The sequence below is a fragment of the Mesoplodon bidens genome, assembly GCF_964165515.1.
Source record: "Mesoplodon bidens genome assembly, chromosome: 3".
Lineage (NCBI taxonomy): Eukaryota > Metazoa > Chordata > Mammalia > Artiodactyla > Ziphiidae > Mesoplodon > Mesoplodon bidens.
In genome coordinates, this window is record NC_138178.1 from 8,752,204 (window position 1) to 8,778,709 (window position 26,506).

At 41.8% G+C, this 26,506-nt stretch overlaps 1 protein-coding gene across 5 annotated transcripts in view; it reads right to left on the reverse strand.

The window, feature by feature from the left end:
* The window catches only part of MCM10 (minichromosome maintenance 10 replication initiation factor), a 40,002-nt gene that overhangs the window by 9,670 nt on the left and 3,826 nt on the right, over positions 1 to 26,506 (reverse strand). For 4 of the 5 annotated variants that reach the window (XM_081227011.1, XM_081227010.1, XM_081227013.1 and 1 more), the window contains exons 3-18: positions 22,268 to 22,609; positions 21,138 to 21,242; positions 20,856 to 20,996; positions 19,039 to 19,210; positions 16,849 to 17,014; positions 14,965 to 15,132; positions 13,607 to 13,723; positions 10,763 to 10,962; positions 9,232 to 9,332; positions 8,184 to 8,294; positions 7,979 to 8,096; positions 5,792 to 6,020; positions 4,501 to 4,642; positions 3,757 to 3,875; positions 2,592 to 2,705; positions 549 to 694 (exon numbers count right to left, since the gene is read on the reverse strand). In XM_081227011.1, the coding sequence (XP_081083137.1) occupies positions 549 to 694; positions 2,592 to 2,705; positions 3,757 to 3,875; positions 4,501 to 4,642; positions 5,792 to 6,020; positions 7,979 to 8,096; positions 8,184 to 8,294; positions 9,232 to 9,332; positions 10,763 to 10,962; positions 13,607 to 13,723; positions 14,965 to 15,132; positions 16,849 to 17,014; positions 19,039 to 19,210; positions 20,856 to 20,996; positions 21,138 to 21,242; positions 22,268 to 22,609 (2,491 nt within the window). The remainder of the gene's footprint in view (positions 1 to 548; positions 695 to 2,591; positions 2,706 to 3,756; positions 3,876 to 4,500; positions 4,643 to 5,791; positions 6,021 to 7,978; positions 8,097 to 8,183; positions 8,295 to 9,231; positions 9,333 to 10,762; positions 10,963 to 13,606; positions 13,724 to 14,964; positions 15,133 to 16,848; positions 17,015 to 19,038; positions 19,211 to 20,855; positions 20,997 to 21,137; positions 21,243 to 22,267; positions 22,610 to 26,506) is intronic. The other variant, XM_081227014.1, reaches the window with a different exon arrangement.

Consider the following 26,506-nt stretch of genomic DNA (forward strand, 5'->3'; position numbering starts at 1 on the left):
CACTGAACGCACCAAGGACCATGTTCTACAAACTGCACCCCGAACTGCACAGGTATTACTCAGGCTGTTTTACATGAAGCATGCCCCTGAGTAGTCAAACACAGCAGCTCTACCTCTGTATCCAAAGTTCCCCCCCTAAGTAAAAGCAAAAAGTCCCTTAAAACACACATACTCACATATTATAAAAATTTAAACAAATAACTCTTTACAGCAGAGAAAAAAAATTCCCTATCCGAGCCCCCCACAAACACACATATTTCACCAACCCACCATACATAGGCTCCATTTATTTATTCAACAAACATTTCTGATAACCTACTATGCACCGGGCACTGTATTTAGTATTGGGGATACAGCTGTGAAAGGGGCAGGGTCCCTTCCCTCCAGCAGCATTTGGGGATACCCAGGAGCCGTAAGGTGGCACAGAGCAAGGGTGACCCTCCCGGGGTCAAGGACTGTCCACAGTTCCAAGGGAACAGCATCACATGGGAATTGGAAAAAGGTTCAGGAGGCCTGGATGAGACCAAGAACCCCAGCAATTCTCATACCTGCAGTGCTTTTGGGGGAGCCTGTCGAGGGAGACACTTCTGTTTCCACAGGCACACTTGAAAAACCTCTTCACACCGTCGTGCCAGTGGTAGTTGTGCTGCTCGCTGACGCAGGTCTCCAGAGGCTTGAAGTGGGTGTAAGCGCACTGCACAGAACCAGCAGAAAGAAGGCACATGTCAGGTCAAGAGCTCCGAAGGAGAAATGAGCCAGCTGCCACAAGGGCAGACTGTCCTGAGAACTTCTGTTCTTTCGTCGCCACCAGGCAGGTGCCGGCGGAGCTATTATCTTCTGGCTGCAGTGATCATGTGATTTCTTGACTTTCCCCCTACTGATACCACTTTTTCTCATGTGTGCCCCAATTTCAGGTGTAAAATACACAATAACCTTCTGTGACATCAAGACGATGGCTAGGGCGAAGGAAGAAAAGGATTGGAAATCTCTAAGTAGCTCTGATTGGTCTGCCCTGTATTCACTGTAGTCCCTGATTGTAAGACAACAGATTACAACCATGGGGCCTGTTCAGGAAGGATGATGAGCTGCTCTTTCATTTTCTCTTACAAGGCCACTGAGAAGGATTATAAGCTTATGACTACTCCTATTTCATACACAGCAAAACCAAGACAGATATTAAGTAATTTACTTTTAATTTTGATCCTTCAAAGGACTGAAAAGAACAAGAAATGATGGGTGAAGGTTGAAACAGAGCCAGACAGTGCAATGTAATTTCGGGTAATCACACTGAGTCTAGATAAATAACTTTTGGCCTTGGCAGCCTCAAAGAGGGCAGAGCAGAGTGGTATGCCAATTGGGGCAGGCAAAATAATCCCCCCAAGATGTGCACACCCTATTCCCTGGAACTTACAAGCACGTTATGTTACATGGCAAAAGGGAATTCAGGTTACAGATGCAGTTACAGTTGCTAATCAGTTGATTTGTGACGAGAGGACCCCACCTCCCATTGCTGGTTTCGATGATGGAGGAAGAAGCCACGATCCAAGGGATGCAGGTGAGCTCTAGAAGCTGGGAAAGGCAAGGACAGGGACTGTCCCCTAGAGCCTCCAGAAAGGAACGCACCCTACTGACAACTGGATTTTACCCCAGCGAGACCCATTTCTGACCTACAAAACTGTGAGATAATAAATTTGTGTTGTTCTAAGCCACCCGGTTGGTGGTCATTTGTTACAGCAGCAACAGGAAATGAATACACCAGCTCTGTCCTAATACAGCCACGCTGTCAGAGGAAAAGCTGTCCTACGAAGTAAAAGCTTTACTGATTCTCCACGGTCTGAACTTTCTCAAGGAAGCTCCACCTTTTGGCCCACCCCCTAAATGTAAAGGAGAATCTAAGGTTTTAAAAAGAATAAAGATAGAGAAAATTGCACTGGGTAAGCTAAACCTCTTTCTCCTCTTACATGGGCTCACGAAGCAGATTAGCCATGCAGGCATATTTCAAAGAAATGGTAATGGAAGGAGTAGTATTCAGCAATAACTTTTTTTTTTTTGGCCATTTTTGATTAATGTTGAGTAGAGGATTTTGAATTTTCTAATAGACTCAGGGTAAAAATTCTGCAAACAATAATACAATTCACACTCTGCCCTGAGATTCAATCTAGTAGGTTAGGCCCTGAGCAGAAGGGAACAACGGTAGTTGATCATGACATCTGATGCCAAATCAAGTTGTTCAGCCAAGGCCCCAGGGACTTAGGAACTATGGACTGAGGGCGTGCTAAAACTTGAGGAGGAGAGAGAAGAATACTCGGTCCAGTGGTCAAACGGGAAGAGGCTCTTCCACAAAACCAGGGGCTGTGGCCAAATGAGGAACACCTCAATACAAAGGCTCTACCATCAGAGCTCAGTGGATGGGTCATGGGAAGCCCGGTGCTGGGCTATCGGACGCCATTTGGTTTGCAGCCTAATTAAATGACCCGGGCTGGACTCTGGTCATAAGATGTGGGCCCACACGCACCCCACAGACTCTCCACATCCTGCTGAGTCACAGCAACCCCAGACAGGTCGTGGGGAGAACTGTCTTCTGCACTCACCGTCCTGCACGTCACGACTCGACATTTCACTTCCCGGGTGTTTCTCATCTTTTCTTCTATTTGTTCTTTTTTCACCAGGGGCTCAAAATAGTGTTCCTGCAGCTCAGCCTCGGCCTGGAATGACAAGACACACAGAAGACCTTGTACCAAATCTGATATAGACTCAGGCAGCTGCTTGATAATAATAAAATCTGAACTGAACAGACAAGCTAACTGTATGAGGACATGGATCAATGAACCGCAACCCCAAAGACGGTAAGTAGAAACAAGCCCTTAATGGGCAAAAAGAGGGTATGAAAGCATTTGGTGATGTGTAAGACACTAAACACAAATTTAAACTGCTGATGTGATTAACAGCATCATCAGGTCAAGTGCGCACCAGAAGGGAACTGTTTCCACTGTTCCAATATAGATTCAGTTATGGGAGGTGCTGGATGCTTCCCCAGTGATGACGCCCATTCTATTCGATACTATTCTCCAGACCAAGCACTTGGCAGGAACAATCCCTGCTTGTCTGGAACACAGGTAGGATATTATATTGGTATTTTTGAAATTACTAGCTAGGTAATTTACATTATCCACAAATTTAATTTCAGGATAATAAGAGAACAATACAAAACACTTGGTATTAAAAAGGGGCATTGTGAGTGTTGGGTTGAGAACTACTGATTTAGAGCATTTGCAGGGTCCATATAAAACTGTATGAATGGAAAAATCCCTTCCCATACTGCAAGGCAGAAAATAGTAGATAGTGGAGAGCCATTAAAACATAACTTCACAGCCATAACTACAGGTAAACGTTTTAAAGAGTTAATTAGTCATTTAAAATTGAAGTATAGTTGACTTAACAATTTTATATTAGTTTTAGGTGTACAACACATTAATTCGACATTTTTGCAGAATATACTTCAAAGTTATAAAATATTGACTGAAACATTTTATAATACTGAACTCAATTTAAATAATGTTGAATGATATTCTTCAATGCAACAAAGGCAAAGCTAAAATCTATTAGCAATATTCCTGTTCTTCAAAACAAACTCAAACAAACTGACATACAACTAACATTTCGGCTGAGGAAACAGGAAGAGATTCTTAGCCCACGACAGAGCTCCCGAGTCTGAGGACATCTCTGTCACCTTTGACCTTCTGGGCTCTTTTTTACCTCTTTTAGGATCCCCGTGTGCCTCGATTTTGCTTTTAGAATTTTCTGAAACTCCTCAGATTCCAGGTAGGCAAGCTGTTCTCTCCTTTTTTTCCTGGCAGGCTCCAATTCATCCTCAGCTAGAGCAGAAAGAAAAAGAGTGAACAGAGGAACCTCAGAGGGCCAGCGGGCCTCGCCGACTCAGCTGCGTCTCCCCTTACAAGACCCTTCAAACTGCATTTACCCCCACTTGGTATGAGCAAAGGATGGCTCTTAGAAGAACTGAGTTGAAAAGTACAAACTAGAATATGCGGGAGGGGATGGCAGACTTGACCACTAAATTAGAATCGTTTTCACCTTAAAATAAGAGCCAATTATGAAAATAGGTAACAACAACAACAAAATTCCTATTTACAAACTCATGTTAAAAGGACACTGCCAGCTTCAGAGTTTTAAAAATAAAAATAGGGCAATTTAAAACAAAGGAATTCTACTTATTTCAAAACAAATCTTTCTACTAATATGTATGTGCAACGATCCAATGAGTAATCTCAAGTTTTCAAATTGTGCATAATTTCATTTTAATTTAATGTGACTATAAAAAACAATCAGTTCCAACTGCAGAAATTCTACTTAGGTACTCTCCATAGAGGTGAATGGAAATAAAATAATGACTTTTGATGTCAGGGCGGCTGGTTATGTTTTGGAACATTTCCTTTATAAGCAGTGTCTCTTTCCTCCTGCTAAGTTTCCCATTCACAGTACCTTGAGGAGAAAATGTGTTGTTCTTTTCTACACGTTCCTTCACTTCCAGGACATCCTGGGGCTCCTTTAGCTTTTTAATGCTGTTTGGGTCTGTTTTTGTAAGAATCTGGCCTTTTACCCTTAATTTGGTTATAGCAGCCAACTAAAAAAAAAGGAAAGAGAGGGAGATAAAAATCTAAAAGATGAGATAGGTGTCTGTAGCTCTGTACCCCTTTCCAGTGATTAACCAGTGAATTCTGGCTGTTCTCAAACATACATTAGCAAAATATATCTTCATATTACTTAGCATTATTAACACAATTATTAAAATTTCAAAGAATGGAAGACAGGTCTCTAAGTTAGTAAAACAAATCTCAGCTTATTTGAATATCAATAGTTAAACTTCAGCTAGTCCTTCAGCTAGTGTGTAGGCTTTTAGACCCACAAGAGGAACCACATAAACATTTTGGAAGTTTGTTTCCGAATAGACAGATTAGGATAGAATTCCAGCCCTGCCACTTACTGCTAGTTTATAACCTGACTTAATTGTTCAGCTTCAGTTTCTACATTTACAAAATGGGGATGACAGCACTAACCTACCCTTTAGGGTTGTGGTTTTAAGGATAAAATGAGACAATGCAAAAGCCAAGCATGTACTTGTACATAGTAAACAGCATGTATGCACATATCACAGACACATAGTAACATACGTGCATATTGCTATTATTATTACTGTAGGTACGGCTTTGGCTTGCAGCTAGCCCTTGCCCTTCATGTGGTTCTAGCTGCTAACTAGAATAAAGAGAAGACAGGCTCAAGTCGGGGGCTCAGGGTGACTCAGGAAGAGGAGAGACAGAGCTTGCTGAGGAGGTGGGGTTCTGACCACCCCCAATTCCCACTTCAATCAGAGCAGCTTAGCTTTTATCTGTCTACAGACTGGGCTTCTGTGTAAGATTTCTTTTAAAGAAGGATTCTTTAAACCACTATTTGACAATTCAATTGCCTCAACAATTCCAAGAATGTTTCCCCCTAATACTAGGGTCTCCAGCTGTGAAACAGTATCTTCTTCTAGGTTATCTCCTGCCGCCTGACAAGAAATAGTGTGGAGACAGTAGCTAGTTCTCTTGGATTAAATAAATGGCATTATGTTGATACCCATTATCATTTAAAATTCCTTTGACTCTAATTATCATGATCAATAAATAGGTATGAGGGGACTGTCTTTCCTGGTCACAGGTATATAAAGTTTGAAATACCAGCTGTGTCTCACAGAATACAAATTCAAGTGGTGAAGAAAAGAGATGCCAGTTACCTTTTTGGCTTCTGCTAATGCACTCAGTTTTGGTCTTGGTGGTGGTGACTCATCAAAAAAGAGGACATCATCTCCTTCTGAGATGTTTCTTCCAAGCTTTGGCATCTGTATGGCTGGGGCTCCTTCCAGCTTGGAGAACTCAGCCCCCGTTGGTGGAGACCAAGAAGGGGGCTGCCGAGAAGAGGACGGCACAGCTGGGCTCTCAACTTCACTCGCACTTTGGAGAAATCTTTAAAGAAATAGGCAGTCACAAACTATGCACATGAGCACAAAACATGCAGACTGGGAGACCGCAAGCAGGCCACCAGCTGATAAGCAGTCGTCAGTAAAATAATTTTCCCTTCTTGGTTATTAATTCAGATTAGCGCACAGTAAAAACAATATTAGCCTCACTAACTCTTAAGCTAACTGATTTTTTATTGAATAAGTGCTAATTGTTTCACCAGTTTAGAACTGATTACTATTTTTATCAACTAGCTTTCCAGTGGGTGCAGACTATGGAGCACCTTCAGCCCTGAAGACGAGCTGTGGACTGTATTCCTAGCTCTCTGGTTAGCTGAGATCCTTCAGGAACTCACCGAATCTCTCTGTATTTTGTTTCCTCTACTGGGAAGAGATAACACATTTGTTACATTTGGAAGTCCTAACAGAAAGGTGCTATAATTCACACAGTGATTATTATATATATGGCTTTAAGGATTATTTAAAAACAACAAAGGTCAGAAATCATCTAGGCCAACCCTCTCATTGTAGGGATAAAGAAATTGAGGCCCGAGACCTCACTGCTCGTAAGTGAGAGGCTCAGGACTAGTACCAGATAATCCTGGGCCAGTCTTCTCTTCTCTACCACATCCCCACTCCTGTAAGCTCCAGGCTGAGTTTGCCAATTGCCTAGCAGATCCTGCCCAAAGGTATGTTTTGTTTGGCCAGCGAAATTCTGAAAAACTTCAAACTAATGCCTTTAAACTGACGGGTGCTTTCTACTCCCTACAAGGTTCACAACTCCATATACATTTTTATGTCCATATATATACATCTACGTCACCTGTAGGCCCCTGATGAATACCTCTATAGATATCCCACCAGCACCTCAAACTAACCTGCCTGAGGCCAAATCCATTCTCTTATTTTTACAAAGCATTTCCTCTTGACTCATAATAGGCATCCTTTTCCATGGAACTAGGTACCCTATAGGAGCCTAGATCTGGGACAGCATAATGGTTCAACACTGGAGTAGAACAGGTAGGTAGGTGTGAGTTCAAACTTGGCTCCACCACTTACTCTCTGGTCTTCAGTTACATTAGCCATAAAACAAGGATAATAACCCCTTGCAGATTATGGTAAGGACCGATGAGATGTGTGTACAGTGTAAAGCATGGTGGCTCAGCACATGCTGGGTGACTGTAAACAGTAGCTCTTACTATCATTGGATAACTTGAGTTCAAGAGTCTTTGATTTGTTTACCTTCCACACCCATTTCCACTTGATTCTGCCTCTGAAATGACTCTCCATTTTCAGTACCTCATTTTTATCACTGACCTGAACAAATGCAGAATCTACGCATTGGCCCAGCCTGTAATGAAAAACCTAACTGTGGCAAAACTGAGAAATGGGCACCAAACAGCTCAACGTCTACTTTCCCTTTTCACAAAACTGTCTTTATATGTTACTCCTTTCTCGTTTCCACAGTGATATTAATTACTGCAGCCTGTACCACCAGGTCTCAGGATTTACTAGCATAAGTCAGAAATACATAACTTTAAATGCTTTATAATTTTATTTTTTTTTTTTTTTTTTTTTTTTTTTTTTTTTTTTTTTTTTTTTGCAGTACGCGGGCCTCTCACTGTTGTGGCCTCTCCCGTTGCGGAGCACAGGCTCCGGACGCGCAGACTCAGTGGCCATGGCTCACAGGCCCAGCCGCTCCGCGGCATGTGGGATCCTCCCGGACCGGGGCACGAACCCGTGTCCCCTGCATCGGCAGGCGGACTCTCAACCACTGCGCCACCAGGGAAGCCCGCTTTATAATTTTAAAGGTTATGTTAAAATTAATTTTTTAAAAACTTCCAAAGTTAAAAAGGTAGCCAACCACCCCAAATCCAAAGTCACACTTTTGAAATCTATTAAGACATCCTCAGAATTCCTGAGATGAGCTACCTAAACAGGGAACATTAAATCTGTGACTCCTACCGTTTCTGTCTTTCTTCTGATTTCTTTTTCCGCATCTCTAACATATGCTGCTTCTGTTGCTTCAAGAGGGCTGATGCCGAGATAGACTGGAAAGCAGGTTTCGGGCTCGCCATGATCCCTGAAACACAAGGCACAGGCTGCGGGGGTTCTGAGAGGCTGTGGGGACCCACGCGTAGACATTAGAGCAGGTACAGTCTGACTCTACCTGATGACTTGACTTTGGCTAAATGATGTTTCAAGTTTCTGGCTCCAGATGTAGGCAAGTCCATCAGTTCCCTGAATTCCTCAGAGCAAGACAAGCTCTTCTGGGGTACTCCTGGAATACACAAATATCAGCATTAGAGGATTCAAAATTCAGAGTATTTTATGTCATGTGACTTATCCCTTTATAAACTCTGCTTTCATAATTTTAGTTATTTGTAAATGAAGTAGATGGAATATCAAGAGAAAAGAGAATCTTTCACCTCTAACCTCAGACAAGTAGGACTGCAAGGGTAAGACAAATGTATCTTATTTTTGAAAAATGATTAGAATACTAATACCTGCGGGGTCATTTCATACACTATTCCTGGAATATGCACTGTGCATAAGGATCCATGCTAGATCTGGACCACTGTTATGAACAGAGCCCCAAGGACAGGGTGGAGGTGGCATTCTTCGACCTAGACCTGTTTTAATGAAAGATAACCGACGAGTTTGACCAGGAACCTGATACTACTGATTCTAGTGCTGGACACTAAGAGTTAGACCCAGATACATCAAGACATTTTATTTTATTTTATTTTTTTGGCTGCATTGGGTCTTCGTTGCACACTGGCTTTCTCTAGTTGCAGTGAGCGGGGGCTAAGCTTCGTTGCAGTGTGCAGGCTTCTCACTGCGGTGGCTTCTCTTGTTGTGGAGCACAGGCTCTAGGTGTACGGGCTTCAGTAGTTGTGGTGCACGGGCTTAGTTGCTCCACGGCATGTGGGATCTTCCTGGACCAGGGAACGAACCTGTGTCCCCTGCATTGGCAGGCAGATTCTTAACCACTGCACCACCAGGGAAGTCCCCATCAAGACATTTTAAAAAGCTAGGACACAGCTAAGATTAATATGCTGTTTTTTCTTAAGATGCTGCCAACCAAGCTTGGTTCGTTCAGCTGAGGCCACATCACTCACCAAGTATAACTTAGTGTTAGGATCTACCCAGTTTCAATCCCGAAGACTTCATGTTTAAACTGGAGAAAGAAAAATAGTATCTAGAAACAAAGTTACCGAGTTTTTGTTGAGTTTCCTGAAGGATCAAGTCTGCGCCCTTAACCACCAGGTGAGTCAGAGTGGTTTGAATCTTCTTTTTAGGTACGACAGCAGCTGCACTGAAATGACAAGAGTCACGCCCTCAAAAAAGGAAAATCACTGAACTTCAACGCTCTGTGAGGTAAAGAAGGCGCAGAAGTAGTCATTTATTACAAACTGTCAACGTTTCTCAAATCACCATGTAAGTAGACTTAATACCGTGGCCCTACAGCATAACTGGTGTGTGCATTATGTCACAGATATAAAACAACAGGCGACCTACAAATTTGATTGAAGTCTGTTCCAGAAGAGCACGTTGGCAAAAGAAATAAGAAATATGCCAACACTTTGATCAAGTAGACTAGGACTTACCAAGTAGTTAGGATTTACCTAAGACCGATGCAAAAATTTAGGATATGAACGGAAGCTTTGTTTGTATTGTTAAAAGTTGGAAATGCTATAAATGTTCATCCATGGAGAATTATTTAAATTATCACAGAGCCACGTAAAAGAACACCATGTAGCCACTAAAAATAATGCCATAAGTGAATGTTCCACAAAGAAAAATTCGTTATTTTATGTGGGAAAAAAGAACGCTGGCAAAGTATAGATATATTATGATCGCATTTTATTCTATTAAAACTTTATACATTTGAGAAAAAAGGACCCCTAGAACCATATATACCAAAACTAACAGTTATCTAGGTGGTGGGATTATAGATGGTGTTTACTGTCTCCTTTGGGCTAAACTGTACATACATTAAAAAAAAAATAACATATGTGTATTGCTTTTTGCAATTTGGTAAAATACAGAAATTATTTTAAATCTTAAAAATGTGCTTGATATCACAAAATATACAGGAAGTGAGAGTCCTCTAGCCCAATTTCTGTTGGATCGAGGACAAAATCTGTTTTGTTCTTGGACCAAGTGTGGCTCCCTTTGAGTCAGGTCCCCACCTGCCGCATCCTCAGACGTACTTTCTAGAGAACAGGGACGAGGCCATCGATCATCTACTCAGGGACTCCAGGGAGAGAATGAGATCCCCAGAGGGGAGGCCAGGCATGCCAGCCTCAGCAGCACCCCTCCCCTGTGAGGCTTCTCTGCATATTCATTCACTGAATTAAATGTGGGTTCCACGAGGTCAGCAACCTCACACTAACAGTCGTCAGGGAAATGATTTCAAGTATGTCAACACTATGATTAACACTTTTAACGGCCCATCAGCCCTGACAAAGCTGCACTATTCACATTAGAAGCCAAAGAGGAAGTGTGGGTGCCCTGTTAAAGACCATCATGACCTGACTTAGTTTCCCCGCCTTCTGAGTGTTTTCCTCTCTTCCCCGGGAACGAAAGAGGCCCTCAGCCATCTCGTTCCAGGCAGCACGCTATGAAAGATAAAACCTGTACAAGTCTTCCAGGACCGGGACAGAAACGTACAACCACTGGGTTTACTCTTAAAAGAAGACAAGCAAGACCCCTGACCCCAAAGAAGCTCTGAGAATGTCTCACATTGAGGCTGCATACGAGGCCGAAGAAACTCCTCCGTAGTAAAAACCATCCTGACACAGCCTTTCTTTCAGGCTGATGCCTTTGCGGGCAAACTTCTTTGGAATTCGGCCGCCGGAGAAGGTGGACTGCAGGTCTGCTCGCCTGGCGCTGAGCCTCTTGTACTGGGCCTGGATGTGATACTGACAGTATTCACAGTCATTCTGTAAAAAGGAAGAGCAGCTGCATCAGCGTTAGGGAGACAGGCCGGGGACAACGTTAAGAGACACAGCTCCTTTCTCCCAGTCTCACAGAGAGCTGTTCTGCGGGCAGAAGCCTCCCTGCTGACCTCCGAGACCATTCTCAACGCACAGCTAAGCAGCAACTTAGAAGTTCTTTTCCTAGGTAAGGATGCGGGGGCAGGGATAAATTGGGAGATTGGGATTGACATATACACACTACTACATATAAAGTAGATAACTATAAGGACCTACTTGTACAGCACAGGGAACTCTACTCAGTACTCTGTAATGGCCTATATAGGAAAAGAATCTAAAAAAGAGTGGATATATGTATTGATATATGTATAATTGATTCACTTTGCTGTACACCTGAAACCAACACAACACTGTAAATCAACTCTATGCCAATAAAAATTAAAAACAAAAAGCGCGGTTGGGGGGAGAAGTTCTTCCCCTAAACTCCTCTGAACACACTACTTGGGTGAAAGAAAAAGTGGCATCAATCACTGCCTTTGCCCTCTTTCTACAATGGAAGTAAAATCAGCTTCTAGGATGAACCTTGAAAAGGTTTTGCTAGCGACTTCCCTGGTGGCACAGTAGTTAAGAATCCGTCTGCCAGTGCAGGAGACATGGATTCGAGCCCTGGTCCGGGAAGATCCCACATGTCACAGAGCAACTAAGCCCGTGCGCCACAACTACTGAGCCTGCACTCTAGAGCCTGAGAGCCACAAATACTGAGCCCGCGTGCTGCAACTACTGAAGCCACGCGCCTAGAGCCGGTGCTCCGCAACAAGAGAAGCCACCGCAATGAGAAGCCTGCGCACCGCAATGAAGAGTAGCCCCCGCTCGCTGCAACTAGAGAAAGCCTGCGGGCAGCAACAAAGACCCAATGCAGCCAAAAATAAAATAAATAAATAGATATATTTTTTTTAAAAAAAGAAAAGGTTATGCTAAGCGACAGAAGTCAGACACCAAGGTCCCATGTTGTATGATTCCTTTTATGGCATATATCCAGAGACAGCAGATTACAGGTCACCAGGGAAGTTATTACTTAATAGGTAGGGGGTGTTTTTATGGGGTGATGAAAAGGTTTGGAAGTTAGAAGAAGCTGGTGGTTGCACAACAAAGCGAAAACACTAAATATTACTGACGTGTACATTTTTAAATCGTCAATTATAATGTGAATTTTACCTCAATAAAAGTTAAAAAATAAAACAAAATCAGTTTCTAGTGAGGTTTTCTGTTTCTCTGGTTGACTCTTGGACGAATGCTACCCTTTCAGTGAAAGGAACAAAGAGAAACTCTGAAGTATTATCCTATTGGGTGAACCTCAGAGATGGTGGCAGTGGCAGTTTAAGTGATTTGTCAAGTACTCCCCCGAGACCTCTTTTCCTAACTGTCTCCCTCCTTCCTACGTCCTGTTCACTAGTTCATCTGTTAGACAAGAATGAGGGAAATAAAAAGAGATGAAACCAAAATCTGTCATTTAATCCTTTCAAAGAGCTCTAAGAAGTACCACTTAGATGGATAGTATCCACTGGGATGGCTGTAGTCAAAGACAGACAATAACAAGTGTTGGCCGGGATGTGGAGAAACTAGAACACTTACCTACTGCTGGGGAGAATGTAAAAGTCACTTTGGAAACCAGTTTGGTGGTTCCTCAAAAGCCTAAACATAGAGTTACCATAAGACCCAGCAATTCCATCCTAGGCATATATATACCCGAGGGAACTGAAAATGGACATCCACACAAAAACCTGTACATGAATGTTTACAGCAGCATTGCCCGTAGCAGTCAAATGCAAAACAACCCAAATGTCCGTCAACCAATGAACGGATAAAAAGAGTGTGGTCATCAATGAAATATTATTCAACCATAAAAAGGAATGAAGTGCTAATAAATGGCTTTGTAGCATGGATATAGCACAGATGAATCTTAAAAGCATTATGCTAAGTGAAAGAAGCCAGACACAAAAGGCACATATTATACAATTCCATTGTATGAATTGTCCAGAATAGGCAAATCTATAGCGACAGAAAGTAGATTAGTGGTTGCCAGGACTTGGCGAGAGAGAAGAATGGGGAATGACTGCTAATGGATATGGGTTTTTTGGAAGGCTACTGAAAATGTTCTGAAATTACACAGTGGTGATGGTTGCACAACTCTCTGAATATATTAAAAGTTACTAAATTGTGCACTTCAGAATTGTGAATTGTCTGGCATGTGAATTCTATCTCAATAAAGCTTTTATTTTTTTTAAAAGAAAGCTCTAAGAAAAGGTATAATAGAGTTAAGTATTGACTAAAATAAGGTTTCAGTGTATTTCATCATTAGCGTTTAATCTCCAGCACTAGAAAGGATTGAGAGCAAATTAAAATTCTATCTTTCTTATACCTCCTAGTCAGCTAGCAATAAAAGATCACTTTCCTAAGAGGTTAAATCTTTCCCCTACCCTCAGCTTTGTAAACTGGCCATTATTAACCACACATTCAATTTTCTCACTTTGATGCTTCCTGTTATGTAGGAAACTCAGTTCCAAACAGGTCATTACAGGTAAGTACCTATAATTTATTCCTATTAGTTTCTGTCTTTAGCAAAAACCATCCCAACAAAGCTGAAACCTACCAAATTCACAGTCTGTGTACACGGTTCTCCGTTCTTCTTCTTTGCTTTACAGGTTCCCAGGTCAAGAGCTTCCCCCATAATTAAGATCTTTTGAGGATGGTCAATAGATAAGCACACCTGTAGAAAAAAGGGGGAGTTGGAGTTAAAAGCAGACAAAGGTATGGCCTTTCAACAGCAAGAATGGATATAACAACAGTTGGCGCAAGTTAAGGCGGCTTTTTATCCTTTTTATCAGTGCACTGGAATTTGAAGCCAGTGCTCCATAAGGCAGCTGTAGAAATGGGAGGTCTAGAAGACACATTGAGTTCTCCACCCACTATCTATTTTCTCCTGTGTCTTTGCTATCAGAATCCAAACGCTCAGCCTTAAATGATGGATCCAGTTCCCAGTTTTCCCAGCATTCTTTGTAGCTAGTGATGGTCATGTGACTCCACTCAGCAGGAGTCAGCAGGGAAGGTAGCTGGGAAAGCTTCTGCTTTCCTTTAAAAGCAGAGCAAGGAGCCTGGCTCACTTCCTGCCTTGAATGGAAATATGATGGCTAGAGCTTCATGGCCATCTTGTGACTAAGAGGAAAATGCTGAGAGACTCATGGACACCAGCCCTGGCAACACCACACTGCCTATGTCTGGATTTTTTATTATGTAAGAAAAACAAACTCCGGGGTTTACTATGAAGAAGAAACTGTAGCGAAGTTTTTCTGTTATTTGTAGCCAAACACCTTCTTAACCAATAAATGAAGACTTGCTGCCCCTCTCTGTGAAAGCAAGGAATGAAATAACTTAGTCTCTCACTCCTTGTGATACAATAATCTGTCTACAACAGAAGCAGTAGCTTCTCACTGGCTTGAGTGGAGAAACTGTTGCTATTCATACTGTATCTAAGTTTGCAATTTACTAGAGAATCAGTAGGTAGTACCCAAACTCTAATGATGTTCGAGAAGATGAAAATTCACTTTAAAAATGAAAATTCACAAGCTGCAGCTATGATTGTACTAACAAATGGAATACAGTTCCCTCAACTATAAACCCCTGGCTTCTCGATGCCATCATGGAAATTCATGGGAGATCTAAGGGAACCTGAGCCCAAGAGTTGAAAGAATTACAGGAACCTTGGAACGAACTTGAAAAGATATAATGAGAGAAGCTGTTATGAAATACTCTAGAGTAGTCTGAAATTCAGAATATTGGTGGGTGAGGGGTAGATGAATAAACAAAAAACCAGTTTAATGGAGACAAAAGAATATAAAAGCTTGACTTATTACCTGGAGGTAGACCAATATAAATGTTTTTGATAGAACTCAGCTAATTTATAAAGACCAAAAAAAAAAAAAAAAACAAAACATGGAAACAGAGTCTTACCTCCTCTGAACCATCCTTGGGCTTCATGGGGTTCGCGTTGAGCAGCCCTACGACGGTACCCTGCTCAGTCTTCCAGAGTTCTTTGTGAACTTCTCCAAACAGGAACAGTGACACGTACCGCGTCAGGTCACGAAGATCATTCAGTCGCCAGATGCTAAATGTTTTCCCCTGGAGCAAACATTTATTCTTATTTTTAATAAATTTTGAACCATGGGTTACAATGTCTCCATTTACTGTTCGAGTGTTCTGTGGAAAAATATCTAAGTATAACCCACCCTGAATATGTAATCATCAGAATGTCTGTGAATTATAAATTAATCCTTTCTCTAGGTTTTGGTATGACTCTTCTCATTTTAGAAATGAAGGTGAAGAAAGGCAAGCCAATAGCAAACTTGTTACTAGCAGATACAAACTATGATATATAAAATATTTAAACAACAAGAACTACTACTGTATAGCACAGGGAACTATATCCAATATCCTGTAATAAACCATAATGGAAAAGAATATGAAAAAGAATATATATATGTATAACTGGATCACTTTGCTGTACACCAAAAACTAATACAACATTGTAGATCAACTATACTTCAATAAAAAAAAGAACTTACTGATTTAAATTTAGTAAATATTATTTATCACTGATTATGTTATTAATATTAATAAGGAGGTTTCAGCTTAATGTTTCTAAATCTTTCCTTAGCTTAGAAGAAAAAAGCATCATTTGAAGAAAACTAGTTGTATTTAACTGTAAAATTTTGGAAATACTATGACACATCAAGAAGTGCAACTCAAAATGCTGCCCACTTACAATATGAACATCTTCCATGTTTACAGATTTTTTTTTTAAACAAAATAATTCACACAACATCGAATCAAGCTATTTCAGAGGCAGCCCAGAGTGGGTATGGTTACAGGTTACGGTGATCTATCGCCTAGACTCAAGTATTCTAATTGTTCTCCCAAGGATATGTACAGAGGAGTTCAGATAAAATTCACCCCTATTATTTCCATGTCATTATAGCCAGTAGTGATGCAATTAGGAACTTAACCAAATGAAAACCAGACTTGTTCACATTTAGCGAGATAGAACAGGGCTAGAGCAGGATTCAGAATCTGAAACTCAAGCCCTCATGTCAGAGCTCATAAAAAAATCTAAGGTTGGCCAAGATCTAAATTGGAGAATGAATTAGTTTTGAGCAAGATTATTTGCAGTATTTTAGAGAGAGCCTTTGAATCAAAAGCCAGTTCCTTCATTTTACACGTAAGGAAATGGAGGTCCTCAAAGAAAGATTCAGGGCCACCCTAAGGCCACAACTCCTGCTAAATGGAGAACGAGGCTTAGCATCCAGATTTTCTGACTTGTCAGGCCATAAAATAATTTTCCTGTTATGCCTCAGTCAACTGTTATTTTAAAACTTGCTAGATCTTTTGTAATATCAATCAAATTAAATATACCATACTGTACTTGCACAAGTCAGCAATTTCAGGACTTTTGCAATTGACGTCTTACACCTGGTAAAGCTTTCCAAAGATCTGTGAACTCAGCCTCTTTGAGGACCTGCTTCCCTTGCACAAAAGGGATTGCAGTGTCATAGGGGCATCTACACGCATCAACAAACAATGACAAGTGAAATAAGAAAGAATGACATGGACAGTAAAAAGCCCAAGAAGCCTGTACAACCAGATGTTCTTTAAGTAGGGCCCTCCTTACACATCTCCCCCTCGGGTACCAACCCAACGATGGTGTGGCAACTTGGGAACTTACTAGCAATGACTTCAAAATGAAATACTGATTGATAGGCTCTGGGTAACAAATCAAGAACATGAGTTCCCACTGTCAATCTGTGATGAAACAGCTGAGAAATCAATAAAATGGCTTACGCTGTTAGAACTCTGTGGAGTGATTTTCTTCAATATAACCCCAAATGTCACCCAGTCTATTTCTTCCAACTTCTCCCTTGCCATCTTTTCCTTGAGCTGAGATAGTCTGATCAGTCTTCGGCCAGTCATTTTCTTGTTCATTTCTGTGGAGGATACTCGAGGCTTCCTGGGTCAAGAAACCAGCGACTGGTAGATTATTATTCTAAGAAGAGATTATCTGGCACTGTAGCAAATTGGTTAGCAGAGATGTAATTGGCAGAAATCTCTAAAGCACCTGTTTTCAGGAAGGTAGTTATGAAGTAATGGACAAGGCACATATTTTTACAGCAGATAAAAATGAGATAATTTGGGGATTTCCCTGGCGGTCCAGTGGTTAAGACTCTGTGCTTCCACTGCAGGGGGTACAGGTTTGATCTCTGGTCAGGGAACTAAGATCCCACGTGGCGCACAGTGCAGCAAAAAAAAAAAAAAAAAAAAAAGAGAGAGAGAGAGAGAGAGAGAGAATTTGAAAAGCTAGGTTTGCTTTTCCTTGGATCTAGAACTGGGACCTCTGTAGAAAATAAAGATTACAAATTCTTTAAGTTCTTATGAATTCTAATATAAAGTTATAATATCCTTTTAAAAATAATCTCTTGACTTTAATACAAAATCATGAATTGCTTAAGTAAATAAGATATTTCAATTCCATCAATTCTGTAAGAATTTCAGAAGTTCTACTATTTCTAATTAGTTTTCTTTAAGCCAACCTTTTCACATAATAAAAAAAAGCTTTGAACCTAGCTTCAATTAATATATTTTCTCCTAATGAGTGGCTAAAAACTCATGAATTTGCAAATTGTTTTTCTCTAGTAGAATATTAACATCTGTTCCATGTTTGATCATATTACATATTCAAGGACAAGAGAAAACAGGAAAAAACATGCTTTCCGACTCTTTCAGAAGTCTTCTGGAATAGAAAGTCCAAGAGCTACCTCTGAACAATGAAGAATATTCAGGACGGAAACACTGACGTAGGTGAAGAAATCCCTCCTTTGCCTGATTTCTGTAAGTTAATAGGTTACTATCAGGCAGTGATCCTTCGGAGTATTTTTAGGTTCTGTGGTTCAGGTAGAACAATTATAGAGACTCAAACAATTCTGCAATCCACTCAATTTGTAGGCCCCTCAGAAGCTTTGGCTGAGCGTTTCAACTTCATCTACTTCCATTCAGTTCAAACGTTCAGCACGCTCACATCAGCAACATCTTTCGTTATCTGTAGGGAGTTTCAACTGGGAAAGGCAGTATCATCTCAGGAGGGCCACGTTTACCTTGAAAAAGAACGCTGAGTCCCCTCAATGAGCTTTTACTGAATTCTGTCCGTCCGACTGTCTCAAATGTAATTAAGATACTGATTTTTCGCCCAATTTTGGAGAGTACGGAGTCTTTACAATCAACTTCTACTGCATGTTAGCAGTCACTTGTTCTCCCCCTGCTTAATAGTAAACTAGTTAAGAGCTTAGCAGTTTTATTTGAGATTGACAAGGCTCAGGTCTTCTAGAGGGGTTGCACCTGGCTACTCAGATAGACAGTGCTAAAGGCAATCGGGTTTCAGAATAAGGGTTACTGCTCTGCCCTGGGCTTCCAGGGCAGTAATAATGGAGATGCAAGGCAGTAGTGATGCAGAGCACAGAAGATTTAAAAGTCCAGGCTTTTCCCTGAACTGATCCTGGGATTTATTCCTATTTTAACTGAATATCTTAATTTCTCCATGGAACACATACACAGAATATAAATTGGCCTTAAAAGTTATTAGGAAGAAAAAGAGTACAGCTAGTTCTCTTAACATCAACTATAAGAAGATACTACTATCCTGGTTAAACTGTATATACCTTTAGGTGTTTAAAAATAGTCTCTATCACTGTTTCCATCAGTTTCTGATTAAATACAGTACTTATTATTTACTGATCTTTTTAATGAACATATATCTTTTATTCTTTACACAAGCAAGAGAAAGTTTTCCTTATTCATATGTAAATATACTGAGTCAAACCCAGTGCTGATGGCCTAGTATGGTCAAGTTCAAGAGCTATAGGTCTTATGCGGATCTGCGGTACAAACACACGACTTCTGGAAGGCCAGGTCCCTAGGAAGGAGGAAGAGGCATCTAGAGGGGCCTATGAGCAGACTGAGAGGCCCGTTACAGTTACTGACCTGAGCCTCAGGCCGGAGAAGGCTTCCACGGAGACAGTCTGAGTTGTTTCCCCAGAGCTCCTGGGGGTCCCTGCACTCTGAGCCCTCGTCATCCCACCAGGCTTGTTCCCAGGAGTTGCTCGGAGTGGTTGGGAGGGTGCACTTGTCATCCTGAAAGATGAGCTTTGAGGCTCTAAAAAATGAACATAAAAATTAAAAAGAAAACCACACGGATAACTAAACATTAAATGGAATTATTTCTTTTTTTAATCAACATATGCAATAACCAAATCTTGAGAGAACAAAGGAAGCCCACAGGATCATTTCTGTACTCCCCCCAGATCTCTGCAGTGTGGTCCAAAGCGCTTGCTGTGTATGAAAATGTTTTATAGCACCACTGTCCAGTGTGGCGGCCACCAGCCACAGGGGGACATTGATCACTTGAAACTGACTGGTGTATCTAAGGAAATGAATGCCTAATTTAATCTACTTAGCCACATGTAGCCAGTGGCTGCTGTAGCAGTGCTGCTCTAAAACACTGTTCCTCTGGGCAAAGCCATTTACTGAGTATTCACCATATACAGAGCACCGCAGAAGATTCCATAAGGGAGTTAGAGACCTCCTATAGAAATCAGTAATGAGTGGAGATGTGTGCACAGGTCAAATGCTACCTGAAAAACATCCGAAGTTAGCTCCCCTTTGTTTTCTTATCTCGTTTCATTCCATTTCATTTTACTTGGGGGGGGTAACTAGGGGGCCCAGGGTATTCTGACATGGTTACTTTTCATATTTTAGAAGCATTTGATAATGCTCCTGAGGGTACTCTCCTTAATAAAATCTCTCTCTCTCAAGTAAGATTGTTGTTTACCTTCAAAGCGACTTTGGATCACTTCTCGCAAGCCAGGGGCCAGGAAAACCCTAGAACTTTAGAATCTCCAGAAACCATGCCCTTGCCCCATCCCTTCAAAACCCAACTTTGGACATTGCTTAATAAAACACCTTAGTAATATACCAAAGGTCCTAAGGGGATAAACACTATTAATAAGTGGATACATGGAATATATAATTTGTTGTCAAATAAATACGAACACGAGGAGCCTACAGCTATTCAGTCCTATTGAGCCGTACGTATCATATACTGTAATGAAAAGGGCCTCTTTGAACATGTGTGATCAATAAAGTGTTGCTTACTCTAAACTACGTTATCTCCAGACCATTTTGTTTTAGACCTTCCAAAGAATAATCACTTTGGGCAAAAAGGCAGTACAACAAAACCAATACATAGAGCTTATAAATCCTCTTCATTTTATTTTGTGTGTATATATGTACATGCTGAAATAGGATGCTGAGTACCATTCTATACTCCTGGCAAATAAGCCTTTTCTAAAGAATGGACCTTCTGGTTTAAAACAACCTGGCTTCAAATAAAACTTGATCATTTTATAAGGGGATCAGTCTCACAGCCTGAAGATTAAATCTCTAGATTGCTAGCATAAGAACTCAACCCAGTGGTTATACTTGACTATAATTCGAGTCAACTACAGGACTATAAGAGCTAAAAAAATATTGAATCCACTAAGCATTTAGTTAAATACCTATTCTCTACCTAAGGATTTTCTAAGCACTTTGAGATGTAGAGAAAGATTAGGAAGTATAGCATATGGTTTCCATTCCCAGGAAACTTACTTTTCTCAATGGGCAGGGAAGATACACCAAAACACACACACACACGCACACGCACACACACACACACACACTCACACACACATGACATTGCCAAAATATATTGCAAACAGAACCCAAGCAGTGAGAAACCAGGGAGGCCTCAAGTACTACACCTGCAGGTGAAACCTTTGGTGTCCGAGCCACCCGCTTGGGTTTTGGTAGAGTAGGGACGTCAAGCTCCGCAGAAAAGCACGACGACTCCTGAATTCTCTGAACTTTCTTCTCCTTAAGAGGGGGACGTGGAGACTTATCTAGTTGATTAAAAGTAAAAGAAATTAGTAAAGAAAATTTAGAAAGGGGCTCAAAAACCGTTTTACCAGGAGTTGGATGCAGAAGTAATGTTATAATTTCTTCGTAACAGAAATGCATACTATCCTTAGAATTAGTCTGATTACCTGGGGTTTTATGCAGACGGGCTGGACTTGCAGGCTGTTTAATTGTAGCTAGTTTCAGCTGTTCTTGTAAGGACTTCATTTGCTCTTGCAACTTCCTTAATTCATCTAGGGAAGAAAAATATATTGATTTAAGAACCAGACCAGAGGAAACATTATACATGATGAAAGTGCTGAAATGATTTTTGACGTCCACCATCACCTCCACAACCTTGAGACCCACAGTAGAATCACATACTGAAAACTCACAATTAACTTCTGCACTTCGAAGGGGTCCCCTCAGAGAAAGAAACATAATTATTTCCAGTAATCAAATCTCTAATACCAAAGCTGGTTATGAATTTGTACTACTGACAGGTAATCACAGATACATGTCCATGGGTGACAGGTTCTTAAGAGTCAAGAAATGATTATATTTATTTCGTAAATCAAGTGCCATAATTAATACAATAAATGCTGGCTCCTGTATTAGAATAGCCCATTGATTAGAGGAGAATTTTACTGTAATTTAGAAATATATAAGAAAGATGCCAGGGGGCTTCCCTGGTGGCGCAGTGGTTGAGAGTCCACCTGCCGATGCAGGGAACACGGGTTCGTGCCCTGGTCCGGGAAGATCCCACATGCCGCGGAGTGGCTGGGGCCGTGAGCCATGGCTGCTGAGCCTGCGCGTCCGGAGCCTGTGCTCCGCAACGGGAGAGGCCACAACAGTGAGAGGTCCGCGTACCGCAAAAAAAAAAAAAAAAAAAAAAAGATGCCAGGAATAAGAAAATGGCAGTCCTCAATGTGAGTGTTCAGAAATGGTCTTCTGCTGAAGTAGAATGTGTAGCTGCTTTGTAGTCTTGTCCCTGGCTCCCTTTGCTAAATCCTGAAGTATTATTTTTCTGTGATAAGCATGAGAAATGTTAGAGCCATTCTGTGAAGGATCAGTCACACCTGGCTGACCCTGATATAAGGGGGCCTCTGTACTCTCAGATGCTGGCTTTAAATGCTCGCTCCGCTAACTCGTACAATGTTCTTGGCAAAGTCATTTATCTCTACCCCTGACTCGGCAGCTATTTTGAGGAAAGCCGTCAGATGGGCGGTCTTCATCAGGGCTACTGTAAAGGAATTAGAGAAAGTAAGTGGTAGGGCACCTTGCAATTCCTGATTAGTTTTCCCTTGACTTGGGGCAGGAGCAGGGAGGACCCTGTTGTTCGCTGATTGTGATGTAGGAGCTTCTTCCTCATCTGTTAAGTCATCCATGTCTCCAAAGAGAGCATCCAAATTCTCCTTTTGGTCTTCAGCCTTTTCCACTTCTCCCTCATCATCCTCCTCTGTGTAAGATTCACCATCACCGTCAGCATCAAAGAGCTCATCGAATGCATCAGGTTCACCATCTTCCTGGGTCAAGGGCTGACTCTCTTCTGAATTACAGTCCAAGGCAGACTCATTCTCCTCCAGCAGTGCGGTCAGCAGAGACAAATCATCCTCCTCCCCTATGGGAAAAAGAAGAAAAAGGAAAGAAAGAAAGCCTACCTGTGAAAAACAGCCATTGACAAGCAGAGTTAAAACATTCAACATTCATAAGGCAGTTAAAATGACTCAGCAGATTCACCACTTTGCCTGGTATAATTATTGTTCTTGTTTCTACCTTTCCTCTCCCCAGGTGCTTCTTGGAGGGCACTGGGATAAGAAAGCAGGAGCCAGTACCTGCTTATTGACCACCGTGGACCAGCCACTGGGCTAGATCTGTTTACCTGTGCTACTTCAGCTAATCAGACACTTCCTGCATACGAAATTCAACCCACAAGGGAATAACTGAAAAACACGCTAAGTATACATTTAGGTTCTAGATGGATATATTCCCTCACTTTTTAATCGTTTGAGCAATTTTTAAAAACTATAGAAAGTTACAAAGCATTATATTAAATGTATTCATATCCCGTCACCCAGAATTAGCCATCATTAACATTTTATCATGTTTGCTTTTAGCTTTTACATGAAATGGGTGGGGGAAAAAAAGTTTCAGAGGTTTATCATGTCAAATCTTGTCCCAACTCCTTACCACTGGCTGGCTCCAGGCCCCATTGCAATCACTGTCATAATTTTGCTATATCACTCGAGGCCATTCTTCATACTTTTAACATAAATATATAAGTATTCATTAACATAGTATTCGGTTGCTTTAAAAATATTTATATAGATTATTTCACACTGTACGTGTTACTCCTATCCTGGTTTCATTCAACATTGCATGTAAGATTGATTCAAATCAAAATATAGTTGTCGTTTATTTCTTTCAACTGCTGTATAGTATTCCACGGTAAGACTGTATCACGTTTTACTCACCCATTTTCCAATTAAGGCCATTTTCCAATAAGCGGGCTAGTTCTAATTTTCTCCCACTGCAAACTAGGCTGCAAGCACGTATCTACCTTCCTGCACATTTGTGAGAGTTTCTCCCTACCACCTCACCAACGTCTGGTACATCATCTAAGATGGTCTGCTAACCCGATGAATGATTTTTAAAGGTAGCTTGCTGCTTTGATGGGCATTTCCAGGATTACTGGTGAGGTAGAGAACTGCTTGTGTTTACTGGCCAGTTGGATTTCTTCTTTCTTGATTTATCTGTTTATTCGGTTTGCTCATTTTCCCCCCTATTTGGGCATGATTCCTTTATAATATCAGAGGCATTTAAAGCGAAAACATTAAGAATATGTGATGCACACCCTCGCTGGAAAGACAGGGGCTGAAACCTAGAGAGGTTAAGGGTCTGTTCTGGATCACATGGTGAAACAGGTCAGCACAGGAACCTGGGTTGGGATGGAGATCTCTAGATCAGTAAACCAATATCTTTTCCACTGCTCTATGCTCCCTTACCAGAAGGAAATGAGCCAATAGCCAAACTCAAGGCCTAGAATCTGATGAAAGAATCTAAAGCTTAAAGTCAGAGGTTGCATAACATTAGTCTGAATTGCTTAGTCAACAAAGACTCCAAGACTGCAGGGCGCGGCAAGAGAGAAGAGCCCATCAGACTCCCTAGGCGCCCGTTGAGATCACTACACCCCCAAACGGAGCCAAGAGGCCCTCCTCTCTCTCCGGTTCCAAGCTGCTGTAAAGAGCACACCCCGGAAGAGGCCTGGGCCCACACCACGGGGAGCCACAGGTGAAAAGGTTGCCTAGTGGCTCCACACTCTGGGCCCCGAACCCATCTTTTCATGAGAGAACCAGGGCCGATCCTGTGATGCCTTCCATCCCAGTTTACCTCGGTCACCACCCCAAATCATCTGCCTTCTCCATGTTATACTGACCCCATCTTCCACCCTCCTCGCTCCCAAACTCCTGGGATCTGCTCTCTGGACCCAACAGAATCTACTACCAGCCCATTTCCTGTATCTTCAGCGGCTCTTACAACAAAAATCTGGCTGCCCTGTGACCCTCCTGAGTGGAAGTTCTTTAATCATCCACACTGCAAATGCTGGAACAGTGTCCAGCATGCACTAAGCATGCAATAGATCAACTCCAGGGCTCTGACGTCTTCTTTGCTTATCCCTGTTCACTCTGGAACCTCTTAACTTTCTTTTTTTGCGGTACGTGGGCCTCTCACTGCTGGGGCCTCTCCCGTTGCGGAGCACAGGCTCCGGACGCGCAGGCTCAGCGGCCATGGCTCACGAGCCCAGCCGCTCCACAGCATGTGGGATCTTCCCGGACCGGGGCTCAAACCCATGTCCCCTGCATCGGCAGGCGGACTCTCAACCACTGCGCCACCAGGGAAGCCCCCTCTTAACTTTCTTCAGGCCATAGCTCATGACAGACGACTGTTTTCATCAAGATCCCCTCCTGGTGGCCGTCACCGACTGGGTCCCCTTTGGATGCCCCCCTCGTCCCCTCCACCTCTACTGCTGTCGTCATTCTCAGTCACTACAACCTGCGCAAGGCTGATCCAAGCCAATGCCTTCGTCTCTCGGCTTCCTGACCTCACCTTCAATGGTCCTGTCCTCCCCTCATCTTAGCCACTTACTCCCAAGGTCATTCCGTGTCATCAGAGCAGAGGTACAACCTACCTCTGAGATCCTGATTTCAAGCATCCCACTCTGATCCCCACATCCTATCCTTCCGCCAACTCACTCTAGTGCTCCCATTCGTCAGCTCCTCCACTTTATTAAGATGTCCAAATCAAAACTACAATGTGGTATCACCTCACACCGGTCAGAATGGCCATCATCAAAAAATCTACAAACAATAAATGCTGGAGAGGGTGTGGAGAAAAGGGAACCCTCTTGCGCTGTTGGTGGGAATGTGAATTGGTACAGCCACTATGGAGAACAGTATGGAGGTTCCTTAAAAAAACTGAAAATAGAACTACCATACGACCCAGCAATCCCACTACTGGGCATATACCCTGAGAAAACCATAATTCAAAAGGACACATGTACCCCAGTGTTCACTGCAGCACTATTTACAATAGCCAAGACATGGAAACAACCTAAATGTCCATTAACAGAGGAATGGATAAAGAAGATGTGGTACATATATATTCAATACAATGGAATATTACTCAGCAATAAAGAAGAATAAAATAATGCCATTTGCAGCAACATGGATGGACCTAGAGACTGTCATACTGAGTGAAGTAAATCAGACACAGAAAGACAAATATCATATGATATCGCTTATATGTGGAATCTAAAAAACAAGGGTACAAATGAACTTATTTACAAAACAGAAGTAGAGTCACGGATGGAGAAAACAAACTTATGGTTGCCAGGGATAATGGGGGTGGGTGGAGGGATAAATTGGGAGACTGGGACTGACATATACATGTTGCTATATATAAAATAGATAACTAACAAGAACTTGCTGTATAGTACAGGGAACTCTACTCAATATTCTGTAATGGCCTATATGGGAAAAGAATCTTAAGAAAAAAAAATAAAAAGAGTGGATATATGTATAAGTATAACAGATTCACTTTGCAGTACACCTGAAACTAAACAACATTATAAATCAACTATACTCCAATTAAAAAAAAAAAAAAAAAAAGATGTCCGAATCCATCGACCCTCCTACAGTGTTTTTACCACCCTCATCCCCCATCTCCTCACTTTTGATCCATGTTCTATCATTATTATCACTGCCTTCTAAAGCTTCTTAACTCCCCTGCTTGTCTCTCTTGCCCTCACGGTTCTTAACCCTGATGAAATCCAACAGGCCACCACCTTCCTGCCTGCATTCCAGCTGGTGAACTTTCCTGGACAAAGACCCACCACCATGACTGGTTTAACTTTAAATATACACCCGCCAATAACAAACGGGCAGTCAATACTGCTTAAAAATCCTCACACTTCCCTGATACACTTGCTTTCCTATTCTCTAACTCCTTCACACGTCTC